Below are 22,463 nucleotides of genomic sequence, written 5' to 3'. Positions count from 1 at the left end.
CTTTTTCAAAAAAGATCAATTATCATTTTGTGAAAACATTGATCTTATATTTGATTAAGTTCGGTAAATAATTTTATATTACCGATTGAGTGGAGTTTTGATAAATTTAATCTTTTGCATATTGCTTACAAAAATTTTTATGTATGACTCTTATAATATGTATGACTATAAATATATGTATATACATTATATATTACTGCATCTTCATTATCCATACTAATTAACAATCCAAGGTTTTATAATAATCCGATGTTACATAACAATACTTCAATCAAATTTAATTTTGTTTCAAACGAGCATAACTTTGTGTCCATAATTGTTTCATTTAAGTTTAATCTTGTTATTACTTCATTTATGATTAAACAAAACTAATATTGTATATTATATTTAAACAATACATATATTATGAAAAAAATGTAAGCAGCAAAATATTTTTTATCTTTTGACTAATCAAATAAAAAAAAATAAAAAGTTTGGATGATTTTAAGCAATGAAAAGTTCTCAGATCTTTTTTCTTTTTTGCCTTTTCATAAATTGTAGCAAAGTGTTATATTCTCATTTCATCCTGTTTCATTCTGTGTAAATAATCATAATATGAATTAATAAAATTCTCGTCTGTTATATAAAACAAATAACTTAATTCGATGTTATATACTATATTATATTAAATAATATTCATACAAGTCGAAATACATATACTTATTAATTTTAAATGACATCACATCAATTTAAGCGTATATTAATCCTTATAATTATATTTGTAGGTAGTATAGTTGATAATTGTGCGTGAAAAAAGTTATAAAATAATGAATGAGATCCAACAATTATATCGAATAAGTCATTCAAAATTCTTTATAAAAGTAATCTTTGTAAATATATTATATTTTTCTGTAAAAGAATATCTATGTTTATATATATATATATATATATATATATATATATATATATTATATATATGTATATAAACATATGTATATATATATATATGTATATATATATTAGTTATATAGGTATATAACAGAATGTTTTAATTCAAAAATATTAAATGAGACTTTAAATAGTTACTACGGTATGAACTTGATTTCTATAAAAACATTATAAATATTTATGTAATACGTTATCAAAAAATAATAAATAAGTACTACATTAGTTCTGATGTTACTTACACAAATCTAAACCGCCAAAGGAGTATTATTTCAAAGTTATTTGGCAGTTGAATCATTTATATATATATATACCTATATAACTAATATATGTAATGTATATAAATATATATATTTAAATATATATATATATATATATATATATATATATATATATTCCAATTAAATTAATTTGAAGCATTATAAATATAAGTTAGTTTCCATCGTTTTGTTCATAACTGGAGCCATTAGGTCAATAGCACTTAAATACCCCTGTACGTACGAAGTGCTATTATTGTACTAAGCAAATACAGCGCTGAATTTACGAGACCGCAAATCTGAAAAATAAATGCTTCGAATATAAACGTTTCTTTTGTAAAAAGAAAAAAAAGTAAAGAAAAGAAAGAAAAAAGAAACATTGGATTTCACTTACAGAAGCACCTAACAGCAATTCGTATTCTCTGGAATTATTTTTATTTACTTGTACCAGTAATGTCAAGGATGCAGAAAGGACAAGTCCAAATGCTATTGAATGATAAAATAGTTCCTGAAAAATGAATAAATTTTTTTTTTATTTTTATTTTCACAGGTAGAAATACAGTTATTTAATTTCTTATTTTATAAATACTCACGTATATCGTTTTCGATATTATAGATGCGGTAGAAAGGGAAGACAAACAGCTTAGTAACAAAATAAAAGTTCCTATCATAAACGTTGTTACTATTAAAAGGAAGAATATATCCGTGGTTGTATGATAATATCTCGGTTTAAATTGGTCACCGGCAATGCCTACGCAAACGATTCCCAAAGCCTACGATAGCCAACATGTTAAATACAAAACATAATGTTTAATTTTTTCAAAAAAAAGAATAAAAAAAGAGCTTAATGCATACGAGTTGTAAAAATTTTAAAATTCCACTCCAAGTTTTTATATATCCTGTATTAATAACAATCGCAGTTGAGTTGGTCGTCACTGTTTGCGTTCTAATTATTACAGAATGAGACATGATTGTTTATTATGATGAGACCTTGAAAATAAAAAAGAGAGTATGTATAATAATTGTCAATTGTATAAATAAATTACGAGTAAAGCGTCATCATCGATTATAAGAGAAAGTTTTTATATTATTTAAGGAACGAGTAAGTGCAAGGAAACAACGCCTTTTATATTCACCACACGTATTTCGGTCATGGATTCTTCAAGGTTATCAACATCTTCCTATACACATACACACATACAATATATATACAATACATATACTTTCAATAACTTCAAAATGAGCATATTAAATATAGTTTGTTTATTTAAAAATATTTTAACGTAATTATATACAATACACTATTACAACTATGATTATCACAAAATATAAATGTATCTAATCTATAATATAAATGAATCATCCATTGAAGTAAATAAACGTGATATAAGAAAATAAGTAAATAAAATTTTGTTAAAATATTATAATTTTTAAAAAATTTAAATCACAGTTGAAATGATATTATTATAATCGATTTTTTTACATAATTTTGGAATCATTTTTCTAACAACTTAAATAATATTAAAATGCATATAATGTTTCATATCATTAATAATATTAAAGTACATGTAATGTTTCGTTTATAATACGAACGTTTCTTCGATCCGACGCTATTACGTCTGTAGTTGGCGGGATCAGTTCGTATTGAAGTTCGTATAGTTTAAAGCGTCATATTGTTAAGCATCAAATATACAAAATTTCTTAAGAAGACTTTGAGCGACATCAGCATGGGCGTATTTAAGTATTAAAACACGTTAGGTTTGCCGTCAGTAGTTATTTTTAAATAGTCAGCATCAAAGAAAGTGGCAAGTCAAAGAATCGTGAATTCACTATATTATTTTTTTGCGATATAATTTATCATTTTCATTTGATCTCATTTGATATTGAAAAAAAGTAGATAATAATACGATATTTATGAAAAAGAATTAAAATCGATAGAGACGGATTTACTTGTATTGATAAGAAATTAAAGTTTTTTAACAATATATATACATATACATGCAAAGCACACACATAAAAAACATGCACAGAAGCGCGCTCTTTTTTTTATTTCTCATGAAACAATAGTTTAACAAAAAAGAAAAACAGAGAAAAAGAAATCAATAAAAAAATAAATAAAAGTCGGAAAAAACGTATCACAATCCAACTAACCTCAAAGGTAAATGATCGCTAGATGACCGTCTGTGAATGACTGAAGTGCGTGCGCTTCTCAAGCCGTACCACGAATACTGATCCATAGGGTGACGTCATACATGATATCATACACTCACACACATTTATAAAACGAATTTCGTGTATATCGTAGAAGGTGAAGGAGTTCGCAGAGGTTCTCAATACTTTTGTTTTAGCAAAAATACAAAAACAAATTGACAATATATAAAAAATTAATTAGACACACACTTTTTACTTTTTTTTTATATATATTTCTGTATTATTTTATTTATCATCTATTTATTTAAGAAATAAATAAAATTTCAAAATTAAAAAAGTAATATATATATATATTATATATATGTTATATATATATAACATGATATATATTAAATGTTATTTTTTGAAATTTAACAAATAATAACAATAAAGAGAAAATATTATTTCTTGATATGTAAATGCACCGTTCGATGTTCCTTTGATTGTTTCCTTTCTTTTTAGATCGATGAAAATAAAAAGGGTCAACGGAAAAGAAGAGGGGATGTGTGACTGAGTAGCTAAATTTGCCGAATGATTACGTCTTCCCGTCTCTTTTATCAGTAAGAAAATATTATATATAATGTAATATTAAACCACCATTTATATGTTTCACATACAATGTACATACTTCGTTTGAATTTTTATTAATTGTAAAACAAAAAACGATATATTAATCTATTCAAACAAATAGTATCTTTAGTATATAACACGGGAGATATTAATAAATATCGATAATATTATTATTTAACGTTAGTACACATAATTCTTGTACATAGATATTTGATTATATCATCGACATTTGATTTGACTTTCCCAAGGGTACGCTACAATCGATCGTAAAAATAAAAAAAAAAAAAAAAGAAAAGAAAAGAAGCTTGAGCGGTTTACTTATTGAATGCAAGGTATTCGTTAATTACGATTGAAAAGAAAAGAACAAGAATAACTATAATAAATTTGTTCTGTGCATGAAAACATACCGTTATCTATACATATACATCTATATAATTTTATATACATATATATGTATGTGTACGTAAGTGTGTGTATGTATGCATATAATACTATTATAAATATATATGTATAATGTAACATTTTTTCAATATATATATATATTAAAAAAAATGCTACAACTTGAAAATGATGTTTTTTGCGTTTGTATAATATCGATGAACAAGAAATATTGCAGTAGAACTATAAAAATAAAGTAAGAGAGAGAGAGAGAGAGAGAGAGAGAGAGAGAGAGAAAGAGAAGAAAGATGTTTTGTATAAAAAACGTGACCATATTGTTCTTCCAATTTTAACACACAAATCATTTCTGTTGACGATCTATCCAACATGGATTTCGTCTATAATAACACTCCAAATAATCGATGTGTAATTCTCATGTGAGATAATAATAGCACTTAAATAATTGTAAAAAAAAGTAGATCATCACCTTTTTTATAAAATAATACGCTGTTTCTCGTACCTCTGATCGTCGAAGATGAATTATTATAATGATCACTAAATATTAAAATTTATTATCTAACGCTTCGTAATACGAAATTAGAAAATTTTCATTGAACATTAAAATATAACCAGATTTTTCTGAAAAACAGATCATGATTTTATGATTCATGTAGCGTGTTAATATTATTATTATTATTATTATTATTATTATTATTATTATTATTATTATTATTATTATTATTATTATTATCATTATTATTATTATTATTATTATTATTATTATTATTAATGTTGTTGGAGATAATATAATTTGTGTATATTGAATTGTAGTCACGTTTGATATTAATATATTCGGTATCTGGACGGTAGAAAAAGGAATCCCTCGACGATCGCAGGTGCGAAAGGAAAAGCAATAATGTGTTTTATTTCTTCTTTTTTCTTTTTTTTTTTTCTTTTTCATTTTTTCAAAAGGCACGTATAGATAGAAAAGTCTTTCTTTTAAGCTACACAAACGATCGGTGGAGAGATGAACGGGTCTTGTAGGACTAGTTTTGACCCTTTCCTTCTTCTCAGCTGTAGATTCCTGCTGAGTACGAACGATCCTGGACAGTGCAGTGCTTTATTTGTTTCGTTTTTGGACGAACATTTAGAAGTTTACGAGCCCGACTTTATAGTATAACACTGTCGCTGTACATGCTCTTCAGGTACCTGGCTTGTCTTCTTTGAATATCGTTCTTTCATTTCATTGCGAATTATTACTTTTCCATTCTATATAAAGGAAGTAAGCACCTGCGGCATATGCCAGAGTATTTAGAATGCCGAATACCTGAAAAAAAAATCAATAAAAACAATTTAAACAACGTTTTTGACACGTCCATAGAAACATTAAAACACTAGAACTATCAACATATTTTTATCGCATCTGCCAAACAGATATTTAAGATAAAAAAAAAAATACATTTGATTCGTTATTGTTTTTAATAAATTTAATTTTATAATAATTATGTTTTCGATAATTATAAAAGAAAAAATTTAATATCTAATTTTGACAGATTTGGTAATTCTGGTAGTAATGACTTTAGTCGTTTTAATATCGTTAAATTTTCTTCGATTCTATTATAAATACAGGATTATTATAAAGTTTTCATACATTTTTTACATCAAATAAGTTGTATTATACAATATACAATATTATTGAAATATATCTTATAATAGAACAAAAACTCAATATATTACAAAGTTTGCAAGTTTAAGCACAGCGTCATGTTATAATAATTTTTTGAGTCGCAATTGATATAGAATGAGATTATGGATATTGTTTTCCAACAGGATAAAATATTACGCCATTTTTTCATAATTGTTCGTAACTACTTGAATGAAGTTTTTTTTCTTGTAAATGGATTGATCTTATCTCGTCAATACTTTACGATCTACGCTTATCAGATCTGACATCCCTAGACTTTTTTATCTGGGGATTTATCAAATTTAAAATAAACTCAAGTGTAAATGTTTAAAGTGAGGATTAGTTAAAACATAGTACAGATCAATTAAAACAACGAATAACAATAACAGCTGTTGAAATTACACCAGCTATGTTGGAGAGAGTGTTTCGTGTTACGGAAAAACATTGGGAATTGCGCCTATACTTAACTTGCAAATTATCACATTGAAATGTATTAAATTTATATCCTATTATAAAATATGCTTCAATAATATTATATATTGTATAATAAAACTTATTTATATAAAAAAGGTATAGTTACTGTCACTCTGTATATCTAATATTATATATTTATATATTTATATACATACACCACCAGCGATATTTGAAGCAATATATGGAGCATTAGATACTGAACTCCAAAGGGAAAGCTGAGCGATAAAAGCGATCATATAAAGTACCGCTTCCACCGATGTATTTAACAGCTCCTAAAAAATTAATATACTTTTGAGTATATAAAAATAAAAAAATAATTATTTTTCTAATTTTAACATCATTAATATTTTCAATAGAAATCTTTTATTTCTTAACATTTGATAATACTTACCGTTAATATCCAGTTGATGGGAATCTTAAGTGCTTCCCGTATCGAGAGAAGATAAACGAAACACCACAAAAGTGTAGCAATAAAAGATGTCGTTGCAACGAATAGAAACCAATGGGATGCACCCACTAATGCCGGCGAAACACATGCCATACATATTATTCCAAGACCCTGGAAACATAATACATTGTTAGATGATTCAGATATTTTATATTTTTATACCGTATTATTAATAAGTTTTAAACAAAATGATCTCTAATTTAATTACTGAAAAATTGTAAAAAGAAGAAAAATGAAAGGAAATCGTTAAAATCGTTGTTAACATTAGCACTTTTTCGTTTATATTTAATTATGAAATAGTTTGTTCAAGTTTTTCAGCTAATATTTTTCGAACTTCGTCTCTGATATTACAATATTGTTGCATATATTGTTCTATATTTGTCTCAACTCCTTCTTCTACTTCATATACTTTCTCGTCAAGAATTTTAGTTGTTCGTTGAAAAGAATTCGATATTTCAGGAATTTGAAGGGCTACGATATCTTCGTAAGATTTTTTACAAAGATTAACTTCCTTCTCAATTTTCTGCGATTTCAAACGTTTTTCTTGCTGTAAACGAACCAACGGTAATTTTCGTCTTTCCAATTCTTCAGGAACAAATCCTTTTTTATTCAAGAGAACGCCTCTCATCCGCTTTTGTTCCTTTAATTTCCAAATGGTTTCTTTCGATTTTGGTGCGCTCCGCGCCTTTTTATCGGCCTCTAATTTTAATCTCCTTTCTTGTTCTCTCTGAAGATTTTCCTTAGCTTCTTTCAATTTTCTCTTTCGTTCCTGATCCTCTTTTTCCAATCTTTTCGCTATTACAGTCGGATCGTTCTTAAGAAATTCGCTTTGCCAGCTTGAAAAGACCTTCTTTCTTTTAACTTCTCTCCATACGAATTCCTCGAACCAATCCATTCTTTCATCATCGTCTAAATACTTAGCTGGTTCTTTAAACACACGAAAGATACCTCTGTGATCACCAATTCCAATCAGGCCAGGTGATTCTTTTGTTTTCTTCCAAAAAGATAATACAGTTAATGGTCCATCCGAAATATTTCTGATAAAAACAGGTTCTCCAGTTTTTCGTTTGATATCCCACATTTCTAATTCACCATCATATCTGCCCATCAAAAAGACACCAGGTTGACAGCTCCAACAACAAGCAGTATAAATAACCTTGGATCTTCTCCAGAAAATCGGTGATTCCAAATAATTTTCATTCCACACAGCAAAAACATGTCCACCCATCGTTAGAATAACGTCCAACAGACGATGACATCGAACGATTTCGATAACGGGACCATCGTGAGCAAAGGAACGATCGAGGAAGTTACACTTCTCAGTACTTGACGGCTCCGCATCGAACATCTGGCCTTTCCAGGTGCAACGCACCAATTCCCCTTCCCCGGTACCCAACCATAATCTTCTAGTATACTCTTCTTCCTTCCTATCGGACTCGTTGACCTTTCGATGAGCATTGTTACACTCTTCTCGTAAGCTTTCCGAGGAAATGGAGACGCAGAGAAGCGTGAAATTATGAGAACTGTTCGGTATTGATATAAATAATCGATATGTTTCTTTTAAGATATCGTTGGACAAATTCAATGATAAATCAAGGGTCCAAATGATGATGATACCATCTATTGAAATTGTCATAAATTGACAAGTGTTAACGTCATTTAAAGATTTCATCAATTTTCCATTTGGCTCTATCTGAAATTTGGCTGGAATCCATCTGATTTTTCGAATTGGCAACCGATGAGAAGAATCTTCTTTCGATGTTGCTGTCACATTTACAACAAATATGTCTTGTTGATCGAGTAATGCTTTGGATTTGTTATTATTCACAATACTACCGGAGTTGATTATATGAGATGGTATATACCAAATAACTAGCTGACCATTTTCACAACCTGCAATAACTATGTTTTCTTGTGACGGACAAAAGGAAATGCAATGAACATCTTCGTTAGATCGTAAATACGATTGTGGTCTAAGGGTATCGGACAATGACCAGAGTAACGCACCTGGATTGGAATTCAATGTAGGAATTATGTTAGATAATCCAATGTAAGAAACAACTACGAAATTCATTACCTTTGGATGCCAAGAAATGTCAGAAATAGTATTACCTTTAATGGCCTTTAAATCTATAAAAAATTGATACTCGCCACGGATTGGTATTTCTATGGATTTGATCGTTTTGTTGTCATCTTTACGCAAACTTTTAATATCATCTACATAAAGATTTACAACAGCGTTGTATTTGATTTCATCGATCATTCGTTGAGAATGTTCTTCCAAAAATATTTCAATGGGTTCCTTTTCTCTGCTAATTTCTGTTTCATTCTCTTTCTCCTTCTTTTCTTCTAATTCCTCTTTATTATCCATACTTTGTTCAGTTTCGTCGCAAGATTTCTCAACGTTTTCAAAATCCTTCAGATCAGGTAATTTACCATTTAAAGTGTCTTCGTATACGTACTGAGTACAAGCATTTCTAGGATTTTTGGGATATGTTTGAACATAGCTTTCTCGAGGTTGTAGATGTGTCTGAGTTTCACGAGAAACTAGAAGCTTATTAATGTTATCGAAGGTTTCATTGATAGGTATCAGATCGATGTAACTATCCCTGCATCCTTCAGAATCTCTATCAGAAAGTTGACGATCTAAGCCTGATAAAATCGTTGGAAGATTGATCTCTATTTCGTACAATTCTCTTGTGTTTTCAGCAGAACTTTCCAAATCATCCTCACTGCCTAACGATTTCCAAAATTTTGGAATCTTTTCTGTCTGTTCACGAATACCATTTAGAATAGCTTTCGAAATGTTTTTATTTCTTTGGACAATAGCATCTCTTGCCTCTTCCGTAAGACAGATTACAAATTTATCAGAACTCAGTTCAATCGAATTGTAACCAAATAAAAAACTTGTACCATTATAAGCAGAAATTCTTTCTCTGTAAGCTCCCAAACAAGATCCTATTTCATGGGAAAGCTTTAAAACGTCGTCCCGAGGAACGTATATCCATGGGTATTCCAAAAAGACATACTCGCCGACTATACAGCACAGTTTTCTTTGAGTTTCGAGATCGAGGCACACGCGTTCCACATCTTTGATATTTTCGTCGAGCAACGTCCACCCAGTCGGGTACTTAACCCGTTTTCTTAACATCATTTTCGTTTGTGCGATTACGTGCTACTGGTAGGACCAAACAAACCAACAACTGTTTCTCCGTTGGTTTCTTTGCAACTATCGACCAAACATCGTTTAAATTTATTAGCTAGAGAGTATAACATTCTAATATTATGAAACTCAAACATTTTATGTATGTCAAACAAATTTTATATGTTTCTATAACAAATTCTGCTTTTTATAAAAATTAATAATTAAAAAATTAAATGAATTAAATAGACTGTTTAATTTGGAGGCCTGTTCAAAATGAATTCTTTATTTATTCTTGGAATGTACCAGATGTTCAAATATAAACATTCTTGTCAAGTATCGATGAATTATGAATAAATCATTCTAAATAAAATTGAAAAAATATTTATAAATTGTAAATACAATTTTTTTAATATTCTCGACGATTTATTAAAATAAACTTATTAGAGATCGAAGGATAAGCGATCTGTCATATTTACACGTACATAGTTATGATAGGAACGTAGAACAGTGAACGGGTACGAAAGCACGAAGGATCGAAACGTTGAAACAGCAAAGGAAGAATTTCACTTTCACCGCTTGAAAACGTCGTCGACCCTGATAAACACCCAGTCGAGAATTCTCTCTCTCTCTCTCTCTCTCTCTCTCTCTCTCTATATATATATATATATATATATATATATATATATATATATATATATATAACAAATGATTGTGAAATCGTATAGTATATTAACTAGACAATTACATTCTTATTAATCTTAAATAATTATCAAAAAGATACAATCGATCGATTCTTTTCATATTTTCAAGCATATCAAACAAATACCGTCAAGCTATTATGTAATCCCTAAAACCAATACTATTTAAAGTTAATATTTTACTTAATCAAGACTTTATATTTCGTGATATAAATTAAGAAATACGATTCTTACAAGTAATCGATGTCAATGATACGAAATAAATTCACTGAAAAATAGGAACACAAATGTTTTTCCTTTTTCAATTAGATAGCTATTATGATAATAATCAAAATTAAATTATAATCAGAATCAGAATCAATTCTGATTAGATCAGAATGTGCTAATTTCTGATATTTCTACAATAAATTATTTCTTTATAATTTGCCGAAGTTTAATAACGTATATATACATAAATATATATGTATATATATATATATATATATATATATATCCTATAGAATAGTAGATTTATTTCATTGCTTACTATTCACATATCATCATTGATCGTAATAATATTAACATACAAATATCCACATCCTAACGTCGCCTACTTAAGCTTAGTTCGTGGAATTGATTAGACACAATCTGGAATGTTAGAAACTGAATAATTCTCTTTTTAATATGGTCATCATGCATATCATGAAATCTAAAAAAACTTACAAAATCTTATAGAACTTTTATATTTATACTCTTTTTTTTTACACACTTTTTTATTTTTATATCTGAAATCGATGACTTTAGAATTTGATCACGCACGGCAACGCGTTTTAACCGAGCGGACGTCGAACCGGTTTTATCGAAGTGACTTCGAATGTGCATTCAATAAATAGAAAAGTATTACAGTTCTGTTAGCGATGAAATATTTGTAATATTACGACTCATATATATATATATATATATATATATATATATATATATATAACATATCTACATAGTATTATTTGTAGATTTATATAAATCATATATACTTTCTAAAACGAAAGAAAGAGATAATCACTACATATATATATATATTGTATTGTGCACTTGCATGACCACAAAAAGAAAAAGGATTGTTACCAAATTATGTATAGACCATGAAATGAGATAATAGTTAGCTACACACGTCGCGTCGGTTTTTTAACGACCTAGATGCATACGATTACTCGTGAGTTATCGTTTTAACATAGTTCAAAATACAATTTTTATGCATCCTACATTTTTTACTTTATATTCGTGAAGAGAAAACGAACAACAAGTAAATACGTAATAGAAATAACAAATAAAACGATGATCTTATTATTCAAATTACTGTAATGTAAATTTTAATGTATATAATTAAATTATCCAATAAATATGAATACACAATTATAAATATCGTTTGTTTCAATTCATATCGTCTATTTTATTTCGAAATTCGGTATCTTCGTCATACTTTTCTTGAATTTATGAATGATCATAGTTCAATGACCTAATTTGAAAACAAAAGTAATCTACTTAAAACGTATTTTTATCAATGACGTAAAATAATAATAAATAACTTTAAAATGTAGAAGAAAAAAAGTAAAACAGGTTACAAGGAGGAAGTCGTCGCTCCTCATGTTGGTACCACAATTTTGTTCTACCTCATTAATGCAGTGTCTTACTATGGGACGAGCAGTGACATCAGGGATTCAAATTAGCGGAGCGTATCGAAACGTATCGATAAATTCTAATGGCTCGTCGCAAACGACAAAGTAAGAAACAGGGAGGTGAATTGTCTTTCCGACGAGCAAACAAATAGCTCCTACAACTTTCTAGAAGGATGTTGATAATTACGATCACAATTATATTACATAGCTTTGATTAAATGTGAGATCTTATCTTATTTGTTTTTTCTTTTGCTTTTTCCTTTTTTTTCTTTTGTCGATATTGAACAATATTTATAAAGAAAATATTTAAGATATTATAAAAATAATCTCTTCTCTTATCTCATTGTTTTCTTTCAAAATGATTTCCCGCGGATCACGCGATAACAATTTGAATTGATCTTTTGACGAATTATTGAGTTCAATATTAATGATAATACTTATTATTAGAAGAAAGAATTATTATAAGTATAATAAGAAATAATAAGAAATAATATAACTCTGGATAGAAGTATGAGGAAAACATTTTACAAAACCATGCAATGATTCTCAATCGAGGTACTCCGTGAGTGAACAGTGACGTAAGTGCTTTCTTAAAACAGTGATGACTCGACTCGTATCTTATGTTATCGCAACGTTCTTAAAATAATACTTAGAGGGGAAAAAATGGGGTCATTTTCTTTGCAATAAAAATACATGATCTATAACTAAAAGATATTGTTGACATTAGAATATTTTATTTTATTAATAGAATTTAAAGGAAACGTTCGAGAGAAGAAAGGTGTGTCTTATCATCGAAAGAATTTTAAGAATTTCTTTTGTAATCAGTCGCTGAAATCATACTCATAAAAAGTATTGTGTACATTGATCATCAAAGTTAAAGTCATTTTCTTCTTCATCTTTCTTCGTTCGTACTGGCTTCTCGCCAAGCATCTAGCTGTTAAATAGCTGCTATTTCATTCGAAAATCGAAACTAGACGAAAGTCGATTTTTTGAACGGCAAACATGTAAATATATCGAATTTACATAATTCTTCTTTGTATATTTAAAATTGTCAACGTTATTCATATATAAAAAAAAAAAATAAGACAATATTACAACTTTAGAAAGTCGAGTCCGAAGACAATACTGACCATTCGCAATCTTCTCTAACACACTTTACCTATGACGTAATTCACTTATCTTTTTTTCTACAATTGCCTTACGAAAAACATAAAAATGAACTAAAATAAAATACTATTTCAAAAGCCTCAAAAAATGTTTATAAGAACATAGAAATTGTTTTTGTATTATCGTCTCGTATTATCGTATCATTTCAACTTCAATTCTATTTTGACTTGTCAGTTTCTGTTAATTTCTCTATCTTAATTGATATATACATATCGATAATTTCATATACTATGAAAAATAGTTACATTGCAAGCCGCAGACGAGGCGTGGCACTGCCTTCTGCATAAACGGCTTGTTAACAATTATACTGATGCATAACTTGTTACACAGCAAGCAATATATTCGTTCCTAGGATATAACGTAGTAACAAGTATTACACTCAATGTGTCTGACTCTTGCTCCCATTTGGGAATTTATATAGTAACAACACAATGAAACGAGTACCTCCGCAATAAGTGTAATTGCGCAATCTAACTAGCTAGCTGTTGGGCGTCTCATCTAGCGTGGGGCGATCACGATTCACGATAACACTCGAGTAGTTGACCTACATGTGCTAGACGTTTCTCAGATGAGTCTAACTTCGATTTCGACTATCCTAAGATGAGTAATCATTCATATAAGTGTCTAAATTTAAACATGTGAATAATTAACCGACCAATTTGATTTAATAAAAAAAGAAATGAATTATTGTATATGTTACTAAATGTTTAAACATTTAATTTTTTGCCAATTCGAGTGATATTTTTATTACAAATGAGAATTGATTAAGATAGTGTGAAATACGCGATTATCTATATTAGGAATGGGCAACTGACGACTCGCGAATCGCAGCCGATTCCTTTTCTTCCTACTTGTTTGTTACAGTAAAGCTGGGAAGAGACGATTCTCACTCTTTGACACCGCCATGCCTCGTGAACTGCATGGCTCGTGCTTTTAACAAGGTGCATATAGCGGTAACTAATGAATTCAAATAGTGGGGGAAGAACGAATTGATTGATGATAAAGACCGTGTGACTCGTGACGAAGAAGTTGTCCACCCCTGACCTAATCCAACACAAATCTTTTTAGTCGATTGAATACATTGAAAAATGTTCGTTCATTTAGTACATCGAACAATCCAGTTTTTTCTTACTCAAAATAATAGAATCAAAACAATTCAAATCGTTAAGTTTGAATTTTTTTGAAAATCGGAAGGTTTCTCGAAAGCCTAATCAGATTGCATTGGTTTCCTAGTAAAGCAGGGAAGAGGACAAGTTTACGAGCCACTTTGCTTATCTATGATTTCATTATACAGTAAATTATGACTTTCGATAGAAATAGAAAGTAACACGAATTTTTAGAAGATAGTAACTTATCAAAAATTTATGATCTATAATAATATAACGTCGTTATAAAATAATATTTATCTCGTAAAAGATTAATCAAAGGGTCCTTTGATTTCGTCAACCATCCTTTTCTCTTTTTTTTTTTCTTAGTGTTTGTTCCAATGTAACGCATAAATGAGTCCAACCAATCTAAGCGTAAAACGAAGTTCATTGATCCCTGTCTGTTGATTTTATTTTAAGTAAATGAACGAATCGTCACTTTCTTACAATTAATAAAAATATAAATCTAAAGCACAAATCGAAGTTATCTTTACGATTTTTATACCAAAAATTTATGATTAATTTACGATTAAGAGCAGTTTTTATTGATCAATCGATTACAGCAAATCGATTTAAAATGTAAAAATAAAACGATGCACGCCGATTTCGTTGAACGTTGCAGGTGTACACATGCTTTTTTAATACGGTACTTCGGTGACCATTTGTATCTACTTCAACGGGAAGTGTTTCGTTACAGTGCACAGGATAGACGTTAAGAGGCGAGACCGGAAACGATAAGGCCGGTCGATGAGCGAACTTTCTTATTATTAACACAATGCAGCATTACATGTTTACGTCATAACGTCCTGTAAAAATAAAAAGAAGAAAAATAATGCTCGGCAAGACGTAGGAAAAAGCAACATTATATATTCAAACCTATATTTGGGATCGTTTAATATTTGAAATGTTATAAGCCTATAGATAAAACATGACAATGACGTATGTGCATAATAGAAACATAAAATATTATATTCAAATGTAAAAATAAATTGTCATTTCACGCGAATGCAACTATAATAATTATTCTAGTTCAAAGATTCAATAAATTATAAGGAAATTATGAAAGCAACAATAATAATGAACACCATTCATGTTCATAAATATTTCAAAAATATTTCAACACTATTTTTATCAATATACTAAGTATTAAATAAAAGCAAACATTCTATGAGTATAACGATACTAAAAAAGAAAAAGAAAAAGTAAGGCTTATCGATTTGTGTACAGAAAGAACAGTCATCTTTCCTTCGACGAATACACATCAATAATTTCCTACCCACAAGAAAAAATACAAATGGAGTTATCCATGTAATAGATTTAAACTCAAATGAAAATTAAATTAAAAAATAATCCAGTAAGAATTAATTCGAAATAGTTACATCGATCTCAAAGTCTAATTATATGTTCGCACAGAAATGACTGGAGCATTATAGTGAATGATGATTTGATGTATATTGTTTCAATATATTTTTGTTGATCTTCGAACTATGACACTAAAATAACAACTATTAAATGACATATGTGATATAGAAATAATGGTACGTTAATAGAGTGTTCCTCATGTTAAATCGACTCTGGGTAAATCGATATGTAGTTTAGTACTAAGAATACTACGTAGACTCATAAGACTTTATATACGTAGACTCATAAGAAAAAATTGCTTGATGGAAGAAATCAAAAACAATCGATTAAATTGAGTCAGGCACGTGGGCCAAGTAACCGGTATGCCGGCTAGGTATGCTACGCAGTAGCGGTAGATTCGTCGAGGAAAAGAAGCAACGTGGCCAAAGAGAAGCCAAGGACGGCTTGAATTGTTAATGAGTCGTTTCGATACCGTTGCTACGACGGACATCAGGGCCAACGTGGCGAACGCCGCCAATACGGCCTCAAGCAACGTACGAGTCTTTGTATACGACAGAACACACACATTGACTAGAAGATACCGATGCTCCTGGAGTATGTAGGACGCCACGTATAGTACGTCATCGAGATGATCATGTATGGTCATCGAACGAGCCAACCTAATCGAACGAGTCGGTATCTAAATCCACCCAAAGTTCTCTTCTTTTTCTTCCTCTTTCTCCCCTCCCTCTTCACCTCTCTCAAATTTCTGATTCCCCTTCTCCAGCATTACTCCATCAAGATTTTCGTTGATCATAGCCACAAGTGATTGCGAGTAATAGGAACCGGTCCAACCGGTATATCTAACTAATTCCACCAATGGAATACATGAATTCGGATTACGACGTTGCAGGAATGTTAGTTGACTTCAAGACGAACTTTTTGACTGGGAAGACAGTTTTTATGGCTAAAGAAATAACTCTCTTGAACTTTTATTTATCTATCTTTGATGAATATTTGATGTTCCAATATCGAGGTAGCAGATACACACTCCTGAAAAAATTATCGATTGATAGTAAAGAATCATGAATGACGTTATGGTCAAATAGGCTTTTCTGGATTGTGACATCTCAAGGTCTCCGATCTTTATTATTTACTTAATCGATATCTAACATGATATTTTGTATTCCTTATCTAAAGTTTATACAATGTAATAATTATTCTTCAATGATAAATATTAACGATAAGGAAGAGAAAGAATCATTATTCAAATGATCTTTTGTCGTGTGGACTCCATCGTGAAGTGGATTTTAAATAAGACGCAACCCAATTTTCGAAACTCGTGCCCCGAAGAACGTTGAGACTTGTAACTATTTTACATCGGTATTCCTAAAAGCGTTCCTTTCATCTCACGTTCCATTTCTTGACCCTTTCACCATTACGAATACATATTAGCATGTCTAACGTGATCGTCGCGATAATTTCTTTCGAGAAAATGGCGTATCGCCTTTGTGCTAAAGGCAAAATTATTGTCACGTTATAATACCGTAAGACGAAGCGTGTTCAATGCACGTTGATGACTTTCTAGATAAGGAAAATAAAATTAAAAAAAAAGAAAAATAATTCAGCTTCTCGCTAACTACTTTGCAAAATTATATACATATATGTATATATTTTATATGTGTGTGTGTGTGTGTGTGTGTGTGTATGTATACGATTAACGAAATGAAACGTTCCTGTTTTCGATCGTTATCTTTTTCTGTTAAAATAGAAATTAAAACTAGAGCGATGAAACAACGAAACAATATTTCATTTCTATCCTGCACGATAGGTAATTCGACCTACAACGCACGTCAAATCACTCATATATACACGCAACGTATATCTATCCTAGACAATCGTCTAGGACGAAGGTCGAATTGTTTTGACGGGTGATCTCGTCGAGACCAAGGTTATTCCCTCTAGTTATAGCTATTGATATCGATACTATAAATTAGCCTTCTTTAGATTCAATTGTAACGATAGCAGAGACATTTTCTTGGCATGCGAATAATTTCTAAGAAAAAAAAGGAAAAGAAGAAGAAAAATTACGGAACAATAAACACGAGTTCGTTCAGATATCATTTTTCTTGAGGATGAAATCACATTTCAAAGATATCTTCAAAGTAAGTTTTAAAAACGCTGGTCGTCGTAAATATTATATATACATATCAGTACTGAACTCGACTCTTGGCGCAGAATCAATGACGAAGTTCTACGAATGTAATTCAAGACAAAACAAGTATGGCCGCAGAAAAAAACGTGCTGCCGTCCCTGAAAAAAGCAATCTTTTCTTGTGTCTATCTATTTGTCTGTCTATCTCTCTCTCTCTATCTTATTCCAAGCATATCATAATTATTATCATGATCATATATAATCGTTACTTATTATCAATGACGAGCAATTAAATGAATTGACAACTTTTTTTTTCTATCTGTGAATTGTCCTGTTACATCCTACCTATGTATGTTAAATTTTTCCAACGCAACATAATCTTTTTGTTTGGAGTTAAGAACGTGCGTAGTATGTTTACTCGTTTAGGTCACGAAGTCATAAAGTATCTCCAGCAGTGCTCGAGTATTTTTTTGCGCAAGACGGTTTTCTTCTATTATATTTCTTAAGTTGAATGAATATTACTTCGTCTTATCTTTAAATTTTCTTATCAAATTTTAACTTACACATAGGCTAGTGTTCAGTAAAATTAAAAGTTGGCATTAATAAAACACATCACAGAAAAAGTAAACAGCTGGTAGACTTGAACGCCAGCCAAATAACATTTATTATCTCTATTATGAGTACTATTACAGAATAGACAGACAGAGAGAGAAAGAGAGAAAGAGAGAAAGAGAGAGAGAAAGAGAGAGAGAGAGAGAGAGAGAGAGAGAAAGAGAAAGAGAAAGAGAAAGAATAAAACGTATCTTGTTACTCTTGTTACCTTTAATACACAATAACATTAAAGACATCTTTATTAACGAGACTACCTGCTGTTTTTCAAATAATTCCATATGAAATACATAGTTCGTTTACGTTGCCGCAAACGAGAATGAGAACAAAATGAAATTATCAAAGATTACTGAGTAGGAGTTATCCAGCTTTTATTTTTTATTATCTAAAAGACCTTCTCATTTATTAAAAAGTATTAGGTGGGCTGACCGGTGTCACGCGTATATACACTCGACCTTTTCTTTCGAATTGATGAATATACTCTATCTCAACATTAAATAATCAAAACTATCTCTATTAACCCTTGAGGGATCTTTGAAATCATTTTATTGAAAAATAACAACGTTTCGTTTTAATTCATATCGATGAATACCGATGAAAAATGTTAAAGAGGCACTTGTTTCAATATATGTCGATAAACTTTAGTGCACTATCAATTGCATCAATGCTCCGGCACTTGCTTCGGCACTTTTCAACATAAAATGTAAACACCACGATCATTCTGCGTGACATTCAAATGGTTAAGTTTAATTTTAAACAATAGGCTCTCATAAGTTCTTATAAGCTGAGAATAACTAAAACAATAGCTCTCTAATAGCTTAGTGTCCATCGAAGCTTGGTGATCTAACGACGTTGAAACGAGATAAGAAAGACATCTTCTATGAAAAAAAAAAAAAAGAATAAAGAATCGAAACTTAGATTATTAACTAATGCAATTTCGTAAACAGAAGCCTTTCCCCTCTCATCATAGCTAGACGCTTTGCTAACCGTTCCGTAAGAAGATTACCGTTACACGGTTATGCTGTTGCAGGTTCAACATCACGGTGTAAACCGCTCGAATCTCCTCCGCCCATGGTCGTTCATCATACTTCTCTCAGAGAATATTACAGTTAAATTATATCGACGATTTGATATCTCTTTAACGGTACATAGTTTAATAATTGTAACTTCTTAATACTTTCAATATTTGAAAATCAGATAAGATTGCTTATGTCTTACAAGTAATCTTATGTGAAAATACTTTGTCATTTAGATCATAATTTCAAGGTCGCATGATAAATGAAATGTTACGTCGAGAATAATTCTGAATTAGATACAAACCAAAAAAAAAATGCTAATGAACTATTTGCTAAATTATTTTTGTCCACGTCACGATGACGTAGTGAAATCAATGTGCTAACTTTATCATGAATAAAAAATCATAATTTTGCATCGTACGGTATACATGCTGAGAGTTATCTTCTATAAAGCACCAGACACGATAATTTACATGCAACGGTACGTAGAACCTATTCAACCATTACTATAACCACTATTAATTGACAGTTATCAAAAGATAAGAATGCATTTTTATTTCAAAGATAATCATGTTCATCGAAATATCTGAAAATGACAGATAGTACAGATAGTTCAATAAAAAAAGAATGATAAAAAAGCTAATTTTTTAGATCGTTTGAAAGAATCGTTCATGCAGAAGAATAATAATTGATTAGAAAAATCGATTATAACAAATCGACAATAAGAAATACGTAAATAATTCTAAATTCAAACGTTTAATTTTCGATGATAAATATAATACACAGTAAACATTATTTTCTGAAAGTATATAGAATGCATAAAGAACGAAATGCGTAATACTGTTCTGAACAAGAGATGACGCGTGTGCGCATTAAGTTACATAATATTATTCACCTTCTTCGTATAAAATCCTTCGAAGGAAATGAATGTTCAATTTTATTCAAGCTACCCGCGTCATGATTATGCGCATGCGTTCTTAGATAATAAAGAAGCAATTTATTCGAAAATATCCCGGGGATAAAAATTTCTATCTTTTTTCGTCTAGCTTGTTGATGGATTGGCCAAGTTCCAAGATAAAATAATTGTATTGACAAAATGACAAGAAACTTCAAAGATGTCTATCTAGACCGATCTAACATTTAATATACAAAAGAAAATGAAATGAATTAAAATTTCGAAGGAAAAAGAAAAAAAAACAAATATGCTTCGTATCTAAGATCTTAGATAACACAATTATTCCCTTTATACAATATGTAAACATCGTAGAGCGTGATTCTACGTAATTTTGTTACGATCGAGCTAATATTTATTTAAAATGCGTTTCACTTAGCAAATATACCGATGCTTATCTAGATATTCATAAAGAAATATTCAAGTTTGCATATCAGAAACTAAATTTATAAAAACTTAAATATTACGATTCAATAAGTTAACATCGAACTTAAAAGGAAAATATTAGAAGAATATAACAGTTATTCTTACCAATTGTACGAGTTTTATGATACCAGGTATGGTTCTGAAATAGGGCACATTGAGCCTTATGCCAGCCAGAGGGCTAGGTTGACCTGGTTCCGTCTTTACAGTAGGCACCTGTCGTGGATTGTTACTCGTGTTGTTGCTGGAATTGTCCACGGTCACTACGGTCTCCGACATCATGTTACGCCGCTTATCGCGCGTGTTTCACCTTCCGTTTATTTCGATCAACAACGCGCCTTGTGATCGGATTCCTTGCTAAAGAAAAGTTCCTTTGATAGAACGACTCAAAAAGATTCACGAGAAAAGTCGAAAAGGAAAGGTCAAAGAAGAAAGAAGAAGAAACAAAATAATAGAGAACTGATACGTCCAAAAGTCGAACGAACAAACACCTGTTGGTTTAAATACGGCCTTTACGGTGGCCTCACCGCTTCAACACTACCGACGTAATCAACGACAGAACCGCTATACCCCCACCAATGTTTCTATTGCATCCCCACTCTTCTAACTTCCTGCTACCTCCATACCGATTTATCACTCTCAATCGGACGTATATGCGTGACTCGTAAGGAAATACATTTCTACTACGTTTCTACTCCTACATCCTTCGTCTCTATCTCTCTCTCTTTCTCTTTCTCTTTCTACATATATACACATATATATATATATATATATATATATATATATATATATATATGTATATATATATATATATATGTTCCTTATTCTTTTACCATTATTATTTTCATATATACGAAAATGTATTTTTAAGAGCGATAAAAGTAATGATTAATGGAAAATTTTATATATATACATTTAAATATATAGATATAAAAAAAATTTTTTTATGATACAGAGTATGATCTAACACAAGTATTTAATATATTGTAATAAATATAGACGATTGACGAAAAAAAGGAAAATAAAATATTATCGAAAAGATAATATAAGAATATCTATGCGATATTCACGTCTATTGAATATTTTCTTCGATTTGAAAATGGCGCCACTTATGATCGTAGTGACTTTACATTTCTCTATTTCACATTGTTAATTATTTTATCATAAATGAGTTTCATAATAATTGTCATTTATTTTATATTAAATAACATGAAAAGTACAAGACGAATTTATTAA

General features: G+C 30.0%; 2 protein-coding genes across 6 annotated transcripts; both read right to left on the bottom strand.

Moving 5' to 3' along the window:
• Positions 1 to 1,090: 1,090 nt before the first annotated feature.
• Positions 1,091 to 3,579, bottom strand: LOC118446997 (uncharacterized). Of its 2 annotated transcripts, XM_085662834.1 has the most exons (6): positions 3,333 to 3,579; positions 2,318 to 2,362; positions 2,037 to 2,171; positions 1,775 to 1,954; positions 1,576 to 1,689; positions 1,091 to 1,480 (listed from the first exon to the last, which is right to left on the bottom strand). In XM_085662834.1, the coding sequence occupies exons 3-6, from the start codon at positions 2,148 to 2,150 to the stop codon at positions 1,406 to 1,408; spliced, it is 483 nt and encodes a 160-aa protein (XP_085518960.1). In that variant the 5' UTR covers positions 2,151 to 2,171; positions 2,318 to 2,362; positions 3,333 to 3,579; the 3' UTR covers positions 1,091 to 1,405. The 2 variants fall into 2 exon arrangements, with proteins under 2 accessions (XP_085518960.1, XP_035734201.1); XM_035878308.2 differs by lacking the exon at positions 2,318 to 2,362 and having other exon boundaries at positions 1,098 to 1,480; positions 3,333 to 3,576.
• Positions 3,580 to 3,764: 185 nt separating this feature from the next.
• On the bottom strand, positions 3,765 to 21,873 carry LOC118447022 (plasmolipin-like). Of its 4 annotated transcripts, XM_085662825.1 has the most exons (5): positions 21,719 to 21,873; positions 21,336 to 21,584; positions 6,869 to 7,036; positions 6,633 to 6,749; positions 3,765 to 5,646 (listed from the first exon to the last, which is right to left on the bottom strand). In XM_085662825.1, exons 2-5 carry the CDS (start codon positions 21,507 to 21,509, stop codon positions 5,563 to 5,565), a joined length of 543 nt encoding a protein of 180 aa, XP_085518951.1. In that variant the 5' UTR covers positions 21,510 to 21,584; positions 21,719 to 21,873; the 3' UTR covers positions 3,765 to 5,562. The 4 variants fall into 4 exon arrangements, with proteins under 4 accessions (XP_085518951.1, XP_035734134.2, XP_035734274.2 ...); XM_035878241.2 differs by having other exon boundaries at positions 21,336 to 21,793; XM_035878381.2 differs by lacking the exons at positions 3,765 to 5,646; positions 6,633 to 6,749; positions 6,869 to 7,036; positions 21,719 to 21,873 and adding exons at positions 7,044 to 9,766; positions 9,839 to 10,154 and having other exon boundaries at positions 21,336 to 21,474.
• Positions 21,874 to 22,463: the final 590 nt, after the last annotated feature.

The sequence above is a fragment of the Vespa mandarinia genome, chromosome 1 (genome assembly GCF_050613455.1).
Source record: "Vespa mandarinia isolate Hongniang chromosome 1, ASM5061345v1, whole genome shotgun sequence".
Classification (NCBI taxonomy): Eukaryota; Metazoa; Arthropoda; class Insecta; order Hymenoptera; family Vespidae; genus Vespa; species Vespa mandarinia.
This window is presented reverse-complemented; position numbering and strand designations above follow the sequence as displayed.

Excerpts from the sequence above, each read along its gene's own strand:
- LOC118447022 (XM_035878380.2), bottom strand. The coding sequence starts at position 10,079 with ATGATGTTAAGAAAACGGGTTAAGTACCCGACTGGGTGGACGTTGCTC.
- LOC118446997 (XM_085662834.1), bottom strand. The coding sequence starts at position 2,150 with ATGTCTCATTCTGTAATAATTAGAACGCAAACAGTGACGACCAACTCA. Across the intron at positions 1,955-2,036 it reads TTTTAAAATTTTTACAACTC|GCTTTGGGAATCGTTTGCGT; the intron begins GTATGCATTAAG and ends TGGCTATCGTAG. Across the intron at positions 1,690-1,774 it reads TAATATCGAAAACGATATAC|GAACTATTTTATCATTCAAT; the intron begins GTGAGTATTTAT and ends TTCATTTTTCAG.